At 35.8% G+C, this 15,846-nt stretch overlaps 1 protein-coding gene across 1 annotated transcript in view; it reads right to left on the bottom strand.

Annotated features, from left to right (window-relative positions):
• DIAPH3 (diaphanous related formin 3) overlaps positions 1-15,846 on the bottom strand; it is a 217,716-nt gene that overhangs the window by 62,526 nt on the left and 139,344 nt on the right. The window contains exons 26-27 of the mRNA XM_058829342.1: positions 4,149-4,244; positions 3,647-3,706 (exon numbers count right to left, since the gene is read on the bottom strand). Coding sequence (XP_058685325.1) covers positions 3,647-3,706; positions 4,149-4,244 — 156 coding nt within the window. The remainder of the gene's footprint in view (positions 1-3,646; positions 3,707-4,148; positions 4,245-15,846) is intronic.

Genomic DNA, 15,846 nt, shown 5'->3' with positions numbered 1-15,846 from the left:
AAAATAAAACAACACACATTTGGCTACCGTGGAATGTGGCATGAGAATGGGTACTCCTTTTTAATTAGAAGTACCAGCTAAACACTACCAGAGCTTCCAGGGGAGCTCAACAGATCATGAAGAGAAAAATGGCCCACACAATAGCTAGCATTTCCCTAAATTTATTATTGTTCTTTTTTTTTCCTTAAGCAGTCTATTTACTTAAAGGAATTAACTTCTAGGCCTAAGCAGCATTGGCTTGCTCCTCTCTATTACTTTGTTTTACAGCGTTTGGCTAAGCCTGTGTAGTGGTTCAGGTAGTGTCGTAGGGTTTGGCACAGCCTGAAAAGATCATGCTAGTTTGATACGTTGTGTAGCATTGTACTGAGGGTGACATTGGCAATGGTTAGAAAAATTTCTTTCCTGCTTCCAATTATATGACAGCTATGGAAAAAAGTGTGCATTCAGACTGTATTTCTCTCTCCCTTGTCATGCCCTGTGAGACATGGAACCTCTGTTTGTGTGGGATAGAGTTATTTCCTTCCTAGTAACTGGTACAGTGCTCTGTTTTGAATTGAGTCTACAAAGGATGTTGATAACACACTGATGTTTAAGTTGTTGCACAGCAGTGCTTACCCAAAGTCAAGGAACTTTCAGGTTCCATGATCTGTGATGCTCACGTGCTCTCCATGTGCCCTGCTCTGTGGGCAGAAGCACAATAAACTGGGGAGGAGCATAGCTGGGACAGCTGACCTGAACTGGCCAAAGGGATACCACATACCATATGGCATCAGGCTCAGCATGCAAACTGTGGAAGATGGTCAGGAGATGTTCACTGGGGGGAAGAGACAGGCTCAGCATTGGTCACAGTGGTGAGCAATTGTGTTGTGTATCTTGTTTCTCTTGTGTTTCATTCTTCTCCCTCCACTCTTTACTCCTCTCCTCCTTCTACTCCTCCCTATCACTATTATTATTAGTAGTAGTAGTAGTATTATTGACCTATTTCAATTATTACACTGTTCTTTTCTCAACCCATGAGCTTTACCTTTTTCCATCCCAGCAGGGAAGAAAGAGCATGTGGCTACAAAGTACTTAATTGCCAGGTTAGGGTTATAACACTATGCATGCTTGGATCTGATTTGGTTTCCACCTTTTAAAGAGAAGTATCTTTAATCATAAAGACTAAACTAGATTTTATTAATTTGGTTGGTTGTGTTTTGAAACAGAAGAGATTAGTTAGAACTTGATGGCACCTGCCCAACAGAGATTACTACACTCAAAAGGATTCAGGACAGATATTTCAAGTCATGGCTTGCAATTCTTTTTGACTGTATGATGAATTCTAGGTATGAATCTGCTGTGTGCATTAATAGGATATATCTACTGTAAGTGAATCTGTCAGTCTCAGCAGAATAAACAGTAACCAAACCAGTTATCAGTTAACCCAAACAGCCAAAACCAGTACAGAACTGAACATGTAGAGTGCTTGAATTGCTATTTAAGGACTTTCAGTAATCGCCACATATTTTAGCCTTACAGTAAGACAGTGATTTGGTTTTTTCCCATGATATAAAATTTGGCATACATTTGAAATTTTAGGTTGGGAAAAAAAATAGCAAATTAGGAACGACCAAGCCAATACTTCTGTTTAATAACATATTCCACTTTTTCTGAAGTGGGCTGAAGTTACAGACTTCTTGCTAGTATGGTGAATATGTAATAGACCATTCTTCACTTATTACACACATTTAGATAGAAAGAACAGGCTATTAAGCATGTATTTATACATCAGATATAAAGTGCAAGAAAAAATTATGCAGAGAACAATACTGACATCATCCATTGCTGAACTCAGAAACAGAAAATTAAAGAAACTTTATCATTATAATTCCAATCTTGACTGACCACATTAATTTCATTGAAGTTATTGTTATTACCCAAAACTGACTTTGACACTCAGCGTCTAGCATTCATTCCAGACAGTATGTAACCTAAATGACCATATATTTCTACTAAACAAGAAAAAAAGGCTTTGAACTCACCATAATCTAAACCAGGTTTGGTGATCTATTTGGCTCAAGGTAGGAAGATGTAACACATAGACATTGTGACAAATGTCAGCAAATCAAAAACATGCTAATGGATTCCTTAAAAGCAAGCTCAGATCTGTACTAGCCTGTTTCTGAGTTAACAAAACAAGTGAAAGGAACATTAAATTAATTTTAAAATGTCTTAAAATTAGACTGTCTTAAAATGCTCTAAGGAAAAACTGACTTTGGTAAAAAAACCAAAAAAATCCAAGAGTTTACGTTTCTCTCCAAAGCAGGCATCTGAACTTCAAACTTTAGCACCAAATTATATCCATCTGACGTACAAATCTGTCCATGGTTTAGATTAACACTTTTTGGCATTAAAATTTTGGTGAGTGTGTTTTTGTTGCTTTGTTTTTTAATCTGAAATATGGCCATAATGTTTGACCAAAGGCAGTTAAGTTTGAAAATTTTAAGCTACAGCCTGCCACAGACAGCTACCTAGATGGAATGTGCTGATAAGAAGCAATATTCAATATGAGTGCTCTTACAAGCAGAAACACTTACAGGATAAATTCAGATGTGCTCTATAGTCATTACACAAATATCAATATGTTATGTGCTAGACAAGTACTTGTCAAATATACTTGATTTCTCTTTGATCCAATTTCTGTAATTATGTACAAACTGTCCTTTCAGCTCTATTTTCTTCAATTTTTGTTTATATGCCAAATTCAACAGGTTTGGGGTTTTTTTTGCTACACTCAGAGTGTAGAGAAATATACATGACGTATAATAAATACAATCACTTATATGACATCTACTTTATAAAGCCCGCAGTCCATTTAAACATCAAGAAATAGTGGAATCTGCTTTAAAAATTAAGAAAAAGATGGTTTTTTTGCCATTATTAAAATTTCTCAATAACAGAAAGACTACAGATATAAACTTTTTCCTGAGACCATCAGTCAGGAGCAACTCTTGACTCAAGCTTCATTAAAACTCAGCCAATATAGTAATAGTCCGTAGACTGACTATCTAATAAATCTAGCAGGCACCCACACCTACAGTGTAACTTTTTTTTGTAAGAAAAACCCTTGTCCTACCGATTACAGTGAGACAGTTCAGCAGTTTGTGAATAAACATTTACTAAAACTTTGTTGAGACAACACTTCTTTTGAATTATTCTGATAAACAATAGCTTAAACCATTCCAGCTATAGCACCAAGAAAACCAAGACAAAGAAACACAGAACGAATACCAAAAGTTCTCAGATTTGATATAATAGGCACTTAGTAACACTTAAAACATTACACAATCCTTTCTGTTACAGTTCCATAAACCCTAAACAACTTGCACAATAATTCTTAAGGATGATGAAAGTACTACATTTAAAAACATAATCAAAATTTAAATAAATAAAATCCCACAAAAGATAGAAGAGCTCTGCAGAGTAATCAGTAAGAATAGTTTCAGGATGTAATATTCATATGATTCTTAAAAAGCAAATTCTAATATGGTTTAGTACTCCACTAATGTACAAAACTGAAAAAATAATCACAGCAGTCTTGAAAGCACAGATCAACTACATAAGCTAAGCTAAGAAGTGCATGCAATTCATGAATATAGTTCATTACCATGGTTACAAGCTTTCAGCACAGGCCGCTGTGTGGTTGGACTGAGATTTTGTGGTATGTCTGCAAAAGCAAAGAAACAATGGAAAACAAAACACCTCTTGGAAAGCTACTAGAGTATTACAACATTACAAAGCAGAAGTTTAGGAATTTAGGAAAAAAAAGTTAGGTATTTCTTGGAATAAATGACAGTTATATACCAGAGAAATAATTTGGCTCAGACTCACTTATGCAGCAAGATAACTGTCAGTTCCCCCATTCAACTACAAGCCCTAAAAAGTTAAAGTACATTTGGCTGTATTGAAAAGTCTTGTCATAATTATTTGGCTATAGTAAGTTTAGTACATTAATTTCCAGTCCGACTGATATAAGCAACAGTCTGAACATCCCTGAAAACTGTCCTTGCACAAACTAATTAAACCTGACAGTATCTAAATTCTAGAGCACTGGACTCATAATGCTTTTAACTTTCTCTGGGAAATAAAATCTAAAATAGAATATTCACCTTTGGACCTTGGTGTCCTTCTCCTTCGGTCTCGAAAAGCCGCACCTGACTGCAAGGCCTCCAATAGGCTATCCATCACTCCAGTCTCCTCACCTTCTGTAAAGGAAAAAGGAACCCTCTTGGTTACCATAGCAATATCAAAGCACAAAGAATAATACCAACAGAAACCAGTAATAATGGATACCAACAGTATTATTAAAACCATCAATTTCAAACTTTGACCCAGTGCTTTAATATTTACAAATTGTTCTCTTGCAATTAACCACAGCAGATTTGGTCTTCTAGAGATTGAACTAGACCAAATTCTATTCCATTCATTTCACATTCCTCTTTCACTATACAGAGTCAAGCATAGTTTTAAGCGAAATGTCATTTCACTCATATTTTCATTTCAGTACCCTTCTACAACTGCAAATAATCAGTCTCATGTCAGCTTTCAAGAGCTGTCCCTTATATGATTTGTTACATTTGACAAAAGATCATTCAGTTATTGTGATAAAAAGTTGAAATTGTTTCTCAGTAGGGAGCAGAGTGAACAGAATTGGACTGGATAGGATACAGTGATATCCACAGGTAGCTTTAATCAAAAGCCATTTTCCGTTCACATTTAATAACCTCTGGCCAATACTAAATAATTGATGTAGTTCAGGAAAATTCTACTTGTCAAATTACATGCTTATAATGCCTAATAATATACACAGGTATATAATAACCCCCAAAAGAATTATGAATGTTACTCTGTCACAGCAACCAAATGCAAATATTTAACACTTTCCTTTTACTTCCTTAAATAAACACATCAGAAAGTGTCATATTTTTGAACCTGGTTACCCCACTGTGTATGTATGCATAGGAGGACAAAGAACAGAACTCCAGGGATTAACTACACAACAAAATATCTCCACAGAGAAATAAAGAATTCCATGATGGAAATCTCATTATACCCCATTGGGCAAAACTCCCTAGGTCAACACACATCTTGGATAGAGCCATCAGTTATTGCTAACAGTGAACATGCAAATCAGGATCTAAACAACCTGGTGCATATAACAAGATGCTGAGTACAGGGGGCAATCATTGCCCTGGTCCTGCTGGCCACAGGATTGCTGACACAAACCAGGATGCCAGTGGTCTTCTTGGCCACCTGAGCACACATGCTGGCTCACTTTCAGCTGCTGTCAATCAGCACCCCCAGGTCCTTTTCCACTGGGCAGCTTTCTAGCCACTCTGTCCCCAGCCTGTAGCACTGACCCATATCCAGGACCCACCAGTTGGACTTGTTGAACCTCATACAAATGGCCTCAACCCACTGATCCAGCTTATTCAGACACCTCTGCAGAGCCTTTCTGTCCTCCAGCTATTCAACACTTGTCACCCGGCTTGGTGTCATCTGCAAACTGACTGAGGGGACACTCAATTCCCTCACCCAGAATATTGACAAAGATACTAATCAGGACAGGGCCCAACACTGAGCCCTGTGGAGGGCTACTCATGGCCAGCCATCAGCAGGATGTAACTCTACTCACCACCACTCTTTGGGCTCAGCCATCCAGCCAGCTTTGTATCCAGGAAACAATACCCCTTAGTTCTTCTCTTTTCTCTATACTCTGTACTACCAGACTAGTTTTCAACCTTAGACAAAAGTGCTATACACAAAACCAAATAAGTAAAAATTAGCAAATAAATCATAATTTTGCCTAGCATTTATATTTATGGCAGGTATAGAATAAACATGAAGACTGAAATACAGAATGTTTTTTCATTTTCTTTTGCGTTTGCTTTATTACACTGAAGTTTGCTCTCTTATGACTAATGGGCAATCACACCTATTAGTATGGCTTGGAATACACCTTTTTTAAAAAAAATCAGTCAGACTATGTCTTCAGCTTCCTATTGTTCAGGTTTCCTTTCTGGTTTGCTTTTTTTATTTTGATTTTGGTTTTTTTTTGTAGTGTTTTCTTTGTTGTTGGTTTGGTAGGGTTGTTTGGGTTTTTTTGTTATTTGTTTAACTTTCTCCATCTGATGGATTAGCACTTCTCTAAAATACTAATGTCTGGAATAAATATAGTGAGTGAATATTTCAAACCAACATGATGCCTGAAATTTTACCAAGCTGTTAGTTACATTAATGAACATGAATGCTGGAGGAAAGCTTATAAGCATTTTGGGCAATAGCTATTCAGAAAGCACTGAATAGTATTACAGTCACCAAAATAATACCATTAGCATCTATAGAAAAGAGTTCTTAAGTTTTGTTTTAGGAAGTAGGAATAACAGAAGAAAAATTTCAATGCTATTTCAGCATGTCATCTCTTTCCTCTTAAGCCTGCCAAAGACTACTACAGATTTCATAGTAATTTTAAAAACTGAACAATTTGCAGTATAAAAAAACCCTGGTTACTATAAAAAGGCTCATCAAATAAATTAAAAAAAAAACAAAACAAACAAACAAAAAACAAAACCAAAAACCCTAAACAAACCAGCTTTAAAACAATGAAACAGAAATATTGCAAACCCACAACTTCTTTTAGTAAAGCTGTAGCCATTTACATCCCACTACCTGTTTTTCACATTTATCTGAAATATTCTGGTAGTCACAAAGTGGATTATAGATTACTGCTTCCACTGACATGCAAAACAGTACTAGAAGAATAAATTGTAGTAGATTGAAAATAGAATTGAATTGAAAAACTCCTCTAATAGTTGTCCTGCATACATGATGTATTGAAACAAGCTAACCACTGCAAATAAAAGCATTCATACTTAACAGTCTTTGTAGCCAAAACATGTAGAAAGCCTGGTTTTCAAAATCATACAGTTTCAGTAGGTTCCAAATTCTGGTTTCTGATACTTACATCAGCAGCTGACTGTGACAACTTCTGTCAAGTTACGCAGGTAACTGTCAGTACCCACACTATTAATAATGTTGTTGAATTATTAATAATGTTGTCCAATAATGATGGAAATATTAAGAAATGAGAGTCTACCATGCAGTATTTGAGAAATCTTTTAAATTACCTTGGGAGAGCTGTATACAAAATTGCTACCATGACAGTACAAGAGTCACAAATACTGTTTGATATTAACACTTCCTAAGGGACCTTTAAATCGGCTTTCACAAGCTGCTGCAGATGACTGGCACCAGTCCCAACCGGCTTCCTAATTAGTCAAATGTATCAATCTTTTGACATCATAGAACTAGGAATTCTAGTTGGCTTGCAGATAGCTACATAGCCCACAGTAATTCCTTTGAGAAAGATACCCTTTTATGATTTAAATGATCTCTTTTCCCTCAACTGCAGAATAGAAGATTTAAATTCTTTTTTAATATCATACCTAATTAAAACTCATACAACTGTCTTTTAAATACCATCTAAAGGAGAAGTAAACTTCCCAAAGTAGCCAGTGAGTCTTGCCCTTGACATTTCAGTGCCAAGTCAGATATAAACTATCTAATTTCATAATTACATCTTTAAAAATGTTAAGAATATTAAAGACCCTTCTCTTCTAGTGCACTGAGTATCATTAGCTTTACATGTGCACCTATAATGTCTTATAATGATAGCAACAGATACTGCAGTTAGTAGTGACATCTGCATTTCATGTACTAAGAACAAATTATAAATACCATAATTCCAGGAGCAGTAGTCCACTGACATGATAGAATCCCAAATATCATTAGCAATATGGTTTTATAAAGAGTGTTGTAACAAGATTATTTTGGATTAAATTTTTTTTTATTTTTACAGTTCCCCTGAACTTGTGTAATATAGAATAAACCACAGAACACCAGGACACCAAAAGTTCACTTTATGAGGAGAAAATAATATGCCTGTTTCCTTGTCACAGAAACAAAGCTTTGTTCAGCCACTCTTCTCACAAAAGAAAACACTAAGAAATTTCAAAAAAAGCAAATCAGGGATTCTTTAGCATGGTGTCTTATTGATGTTGCTTACTCAATCTGTACACTTAAGAGATTAAGCTACAGGAATTTTGACTACCATCTTCCACCTGCCTTTATTTATGGCATTGCAAGTACAAGCAGCTTTCTGCTATACTGTAGGTAATGAAAAGGACCAGCTCCTAAAACCAAACACGAAGTTTCGTGTGAAACTCAAACCACACAACTTGGACAAATACATACATTAAAAAGAGATATTACAAATTCCATAGCTGTTACATAAGGAAAAGGGTGCAAAACCTCAAGGGCTACTCCTGAAGTTATGTGGATGGCCAAGTTTAATTATCTTTGTTTCATCTTTGACTTAACTCCATGGCAGCACTCAAGCCTTTATATAATTTATCAACAAACTTGGAGTTTGTTAAATTATAGAAATAATTATACTTAATTATTTAATTAAATATAATTAAGCTGTTGGATTTGTTTTCCTCATCTTAAGAATTAAATCCTCTCAATTCAGCACATAGCAGAATTGATAATTTTTTACTCTTGTTTGCTAAAATAAAGACTGATTTTTTTCCTTCCTCCTCCACTCAGGACATAATTCAAGCTAGATATACTGCACCCAGTTTTTGATTGACTAAAATGTAAGCCCTTCACAGCCTTCTTCCAGGTTTAGATCCATCATGTCTTGTGCATTTATGTACAAAAATTTCAGTGGCAAATGATTACCAAGCTTGGGACAGGGACAGCTGAGACGTTTCTATATTATTTGAACAAGGAAGGAAAAAAGAATGTTACATCTTTTAACTTTATTAATGTACCTTTACTTTAAAGACATCATGAGAAGTCCTTTATTTGTTTGTGTAAGGACTGACTTTGATTAGTGCAGGCTACAAAGCACTACTCAACTGATAAAAGGCCTACACCTGAGTAAAACTTGAAGGACCATTGTCTGAACAAAATCACAAGAGGAAAGCTTAAGCTATGAGTAGTTTTGAATGACTTAGGCTCCAGGAAGCTGAACAGCAGATTACAGAGAGGAAGATCATTTAAGCCATCAGTGCAGCACTGAGCTCCAATGTTTTAGATGTGGATTCCATCTTTTCAGTCTCAGAGTGTAAGGCAGACAGATTCTGTGCAGTATTCATAGTGCTGATTTGAACAATTTCTAGATCTTTCAGCCATACATACTATCAGGGAAGAAAACTTTTTGAAGGCTTTTGCATTGTAAACATAAAACTATAAAGCAACCTTAATGTTTCAATTGTAACATGCTTAGCCATGACTACCTAAACTCTTCATACCAATGAAATTCAGATACAATTTTACAAAGAAATTATGGGTGAATGATAAGTGCAACTTGTCCAGAAAATGCACAGGATATATAGACTACAATTTGAACCTATTCTAAGGCTTTGAATATTTTCTGGTAAAAGCCATAGCAGCAACCAGATAATCTTCATTGACAGGTGTGTTAAGACTATCAGTCTGATAGTCAGTAACAGCGCACAAACTACAGGCATGACCCAGAACACAGGGATCCCTTTGACACTGATAAAATTTTGGAAGACCTTGTTACAATACAGTTCGAAAATTAAACTTTCCAGTGTACAGTTACAAGAAGAAATAGCTGCCACATGTGCCTTGGATGGACTGGCTGAAAGGACAGCTCCTTTTAGATTTAGAAGCACTAAATCCAACTTCAGAAAAATATCACTATTTGCAGTGACTTCAAAAAACATACAACAGCCCTTCCAAAAATAAAACACATGCACATATCTCACATTTCAAATCAACACTCTAGTCCAGTACCAGAAGAGTTACACTTCTTGCTTATGCCCAACACAAAGTAGAAAGTGTTTGATAGTGCTTCAGAGCCCTTGGTAAGTATACTCTAAAAAGGTATGATTTCTCCTAATGAATGATGCACCCATTCCATAAATCTAGCTGAGAAAAGTAGGTTTCATGCCATCTTGTATGCTCTTGATAAAGGGGTCCATTGTTGAGCTGTCCTAGAGAACTTTTATGGTTAAGAAATAGATACATTTTGACTCTAAGCATATGAACAAAGAGGGTCCCAAGCTCCAGAGAGTTTAAGACAAGTTAAATTCAATATAAATTCCATCCTTTATGAACTCTGAAAGACAGCTGTCACTTTCAAGGCAGCTGTTGAAATTAAGGTCGGTACCTACACAAATTTAATTTAAGACAGTTCATATGACAAAACCAAAAGGTAAACTGTAGTAAGAGGTGGTTCTTTACCACAGAGATACAAAAATCCATGTAAGGTACCAAATCCTGCATCTCAGCTGGATGACAATTTCTTATTTAAGTAACGGGACTGAGAGTCAAAATGTCTTAAGTCTCTTCTTTCTAAGACAACAGAAAAAAGCCACTGTAAACTCACACAGAGTTTTCCACAGAGATTATCCAGTTTTATTGACATTGGTGCCAGATCCAGTAGAATGACTGTCAGAGCAAATGTTTCTGAGAGACATCCAGGTAAACGGGACTTATAAAAGAATGAACAGAACACCAAGCCTTTGAAGTTGTGTACCCCAGGCCTTGATACTGGGGATAATATTTTTACATCTTCCTTCGTGACCTGAATGATGGAATAGAGTGCACTCTGATCAAGTTTGCACATGGTGCAAAATTCAAAGTAATGGCTGACCCATTCAGAAGAACCTTGAAAAGTCAGGGAAATTGGCACATAAGCATGCTAACGAAATCCAACAAAAGACTTGTATGTGATGAGGTGACACCTCATGCAGGAGCACAGGTGGGGGGCTAACTGGCTGGAAAACATCTTTAAAAAAAATAATTGGGGCTTCTGGTGGACAACATATTGATCATGAGTGAGTATTGTGGCTCTGTGGAAATGATGACCAAAGAAAAGCATTGCCAGCAGGTCACAAGAGGGCATCCTTCCCCTCTGCGCAGCACTGGTGAGACACATTTGCAGTGCTGAGTCCAGCTTTGGCTGTACAAGGGAGACACAAACATATCCAAGCAAAGTTAACGGCCATGAAGATGCTAAAGGGATTAGAGCACCTCTCATATGAGAACATACTGAGAGAGCTAGGACTGTTCAGCCTGAAAGGAGAAGGCTCAGGGGGATCTTATCAATATATACAAGCACCTGTGGGGAACTGTGTGGGGTGTAAAGGTAACTGCACCAGACTCATCTTAGCGATGCCCAGAGAGGACACTAGGCAATGAGCATAAACTGATTACAAAGAGGTTACTTTTTTACTAAGCCCACTGAATTTCGTATACACACCTATACTCTCTCACCAGCTTAACAAAACAGAATATTCTAGTAATACATTTTATATTGCATTACCTGATAATATTTTTTAAAGCTAGTTAAAAGACTCTATCTTTTTATAGCCTTTTTCCTATTCACTTGGGATGCTTTGCCTTTTTAGTGGGAAAAAAAGCCTGCTAAAGCCTTCATTGAGAACAATGCTAAGTTTCTTTTAGTTTTACTTAATCACTTATAACTAAAACAGATCAGCCTTATGCACTCAGATTATCTAAGGCTATGATTTGAAAAGACAGCTAGCAGCAAGAACTATTATGAACTACATATGAAGAAGTCAGTCAACATACTTTACTATTAAAACTAATTTTATTATTTAGTTTTACTATTAAAACTAATTAAAACTATTTTCTTACTAATTTGCTACTACTATTATTTACTATTTATTATTTTCCTATTTTCTTTACACATCATAACTCCAATGACACTAACAAGAATACAACCAACCTGCTTTCCAGACTAGCCAAAAACTAGTATTTTCATTAGTTTTATTTCACAGAGGGAAAAAAATACAAACATCTATTATTGAGATGAATCAATTACAATTTCATTTAGAAAGCAGGAAGACCAACTATAGGAGCATTATTAATTGAATATAACTTCTTAAAAGAATATATGGAGCTGAACATAATATACCTGTGTGGATGTGTGTGAACATTTTATCTCTTGGTTACTGTGTGCCTCTGAAGGAGCTCATTGAGCACAGTACGATTTCCATTTAAATTTATTAACAGCTAATACATTATAAAATATACATAATGATTACTCATACTGAAAGTTGTGCTACAGAGTTGAGGGGCTCAAGGAAATTTTCAAGTTAAATAATTTTTCACCTGTGGAGTGCTAAAGTTCTGACTGGATTACATGACTGAGCTTACTCTAAGGAAAACTTCTGGACAGTTTTGGGTGGGAAAGACCCTTTGGTCTTGGGGTGGGTAGGTATAAGTGCCTAAGAATACCCAGGAAAATCAGACCACCAGCCCACCTACCCCTGCATCCTTTGTGCACTAATAGCTGACAGCAAATCTGTACAAAGCACAGGATAAATATATAATAACATTTCTCAAATGGTCTCTTGGTCTCCAGCTGTTCATGATTCAAAGACTTTGTATTTGAATTTAGTAGGCTTCAGTAGAGAGAAACTGCCAGAGAAATCAAGTAACTTTTGTCAGCAAGCTTCAGAGCGAGAATATTTTGGTATGCAGGAACAAGACTGTACTTCTGTACAACCACTGAGGTATTGCTGAGTGAAGATAAGCGTCCTAGCCAACAGCATAGTAATAGAAGCAGCAGCAGACCCAGTTTGAAGGAAGAGTCAGAGACATAACCTTCCCATCATCTAGCTGTCCAACAATTACAGAGGAGGTTCTTGGCTCTTTTACAACCTAGGACTGAGGAAAATAAAAACAAAGCATATCCTCCAATGCTTTGGTAAGGATATTTATTCCTCTCTTCTGCTGCAACTTGAGAGAAGAAACTTCTGATGATACAGAAAAAAAACTGAGAGAATAAAAGCATCACATAGCAGGAGTGAGAGTTTAGAGGACTCTGATGTCTACCTCCTTTCAGAGGAGATGTGAGGTAGTATTTGGAGTAGGAAATGCCTACTCAAATCAAAACCTATTATCTGTACAAACATTAGAGCTCTTAATTCCAAAGAATTCTCCAGAGACTGTAATTGTTTTTCATGGTAATGGCATTTTAAGTTTGCAGTATTGTTTTCATATTTGATGAGAAATTTTATCACTATAACATAAATGGCAAGCCTTATGAGAATATTCATCTACAGACATTACTTTATTGACCCTTAATTTTTTCAACAGTTCTGTTTGTTCTAATTATTTTTCTCTCTTCCAAACACAGCTGCTATTTATTTTTCCTTGGGCTTTGTGTAAACCTCAGTTTCATAAACACTTTTCAGCTGCTCTCTCCAAAGATTCCACTTCTAAGTAAAATTTTCAGAAGGAAAATAATTGTTTCTTCTAAACAACTTGCTCTTTTGGAGCTACTACATAGTACAAACTAACAGCAGTTGCTGCATTCTGAGCCTCACGGGCTGCAAATAAGTGCATGAACCTCCATGTTCCAGAAGACTTAGCACCTTTGACATCTTGTTAGAGCATGACCTGTGACTACTAGCTGTTAAATTAATATACATTCAGATCAGTTCTACTTTTTTGCACTAAAAACATCAAATTCTGGGAAACAGATAAGGTTTTGCTGTATCTCATCTTTTGCTGTGGCTTCTGCAGATGTTTTACATCAGATGTACCACACTGAGTCTTTTAGATTTTTTTGATTAAACGTACCTGTATTTTATCATTCTCTGGGATCTTTTTCAAGCATGAATGTGCCAATTACTCTTGAGGGAACATCTGGATGTTCTTGGTAATTTACCCAGATTTATACTTTACTGTCAAAACAATACAATTTCAGCTGAAAAATAACCTCCATACTTAGGAAAGTATCAAGTGATATCTCCTTTCTGCTGGATTTGTGGCCAATGTCTGTCACATCTCCTTCCTCATATGTATGATTTTTTTTTTAATTTTTTTTTTGTAAACTGACATGCAAAAATTAGATCTACTCCCCAAACCCATCATGGGCTTACTACCAACTGTCCAGTAAATATTAACATGAGTAAATATTGAGTAAAGAACTCTAAATGGTCTCAGAGTTCTTACTACCATTGTAATTTAACAAAAGAGGAAGAAGCTACACTCCTCACAGTTATGAAAAAGAGTTATTTCCCACTAGCCTCCTAATAAAAGTGATTTTTAAGAATGAATTCAAATAAGAGAAAGTGACCTCAGGAGTCCTCTTGGTGAAGAGGGTCCAATTTGAGGATAAGTGGAGGCAATCAGGGAACAAGAGGAAAAAGTTATCAGCACCAGGGAGGAACCAACTTGAGTGGAGCACTTGAAATTCCAAAAGGGGAAGCTACCTGGAGAAAATAACTTCCACAAAATGCTTGTTGGATATTAATAATATATCCTTAGGACTGCCTCATATATAACATTGTCAGATCTTTTGTCCTTGTTCAGTAAATCAAATTGAATGAAATATATTCCTGAGTTCCTGAACGGTAGTAATATATGTACTATTGTCCAAAAATCTGTATTTTTTTCAGGATATTAAACAGCAGACGTTTAAAACAACAAATTACCAGCATAGGTTAGAAACTAATGATGCCATTTCAGTGACTTTTACAGTCCTTCACTTCCCTCAGAGGAAAGGAATACTCTTGAGAAGTACTGAATCTCTTACTCCAGTGAGAACAAATTAATGTAATGGAGGTCTTGTGAACTAGAGCTAAGCAGGTAAAGTAGGGTCTTTGAGGGAACCTACTAATATAAATAACTTTGGGGATTTTTTATTCATTTCAAAGGCAACCATTTTATCAGTTGGAACCTGAACTTTAATTACCTAATTACATTTACTACTTTCATTTTTTAAACTACCAGTACTGGGATCCATGGTGTCCTTTTGTTTTGCAGAACGCTACAGAACTAATGAAAATATTCATATTGCTCAACAATAGCAGACAATAATAAAGCAGTTAATATTTTAAGAACTAAAGCCTAAAATGCTCTTAGCAAGTTTGTGAGACAGGAATGTGGGTTTTTTTTCGAAAACAAGATAAAATATATAAAACCTCTAAAAATAAATGCTGCAAAATTGACTGCAAATAAGGTCATAACTGTTTCAATGAACTAAAACTTATTTAAAACCAGATCATTAAGATAAAAATGAAACTGAATAACACAACTGAAAACAAACTAATTTGCTATATTGGAAATCAGATGTTCCATTTAGGCATTACTGCACTGCTTTTATGCAAGAAAAGGGCAATCTTTGTAAATAACCACTGATAAAAGTGGCTTGTTACTTAAATAGTATTCAAAGTAAGACACAATGAAAATGCCACAATGATGGAGTTCTCAATTACATTACAATAAATTTAGCTGCTATTATCTCAGCTATAGAATTATTTACATTCTGATAAGATCAAAATAATTGATTGGTGTGCTTCTACTAAGCATCTGAACAGCATGAGAAAGTATGTATCTGAATGTTAATAGTATGCAGAAAAGTGGCATTTACATAAAGATCCCCTTTCACTGGCTATTTACCTTTGCAAGGATAGTGTGTGATAGTTTGATCTGGCTTCACAAAAGCAAGTAAAGCATCTCATGATGAATATAATTTTGTAATCCATAGAATATTTAGAGAACGGATTTTATTAACATAAATTTCAAAATACTAAGTATCACTCACTACTTAGTCAAAATGTTTACTGAATTCCCCTCACTTTTCATGTTAGGATGGAGCTGAAAGGAAAATGTGAAGCTGATACTTCTACTACATAAACTGAAGACTCACAGCCTTCTTTATCAGTGAACTATTTGAGCTGTGACCACTAGGACATGTAGGTGTTGCTGAGATGTAAAGGAGAGATAGAGACTTCT

This window comes from Poecile atricapillus, chromosome 1 (genome assembly GCF_030490865.1).
Source record: "Poecile atricapillus isolate bPoeAtr1 chromosome 1, bPoeAtr1.hap1, whole genome shotgun sequence".
Taxonomy (NCBI): Eukaryota; Metazoa; Chordata; class Aves; order Passeriformes; family Paridae; genus Poecile; species Poecile atricapillus.
The sequence above is the reverse complement of the archived record's forward strand: the minus strand, read 5'-3'. Positions and strand labels throughout refer to the sequence as shown.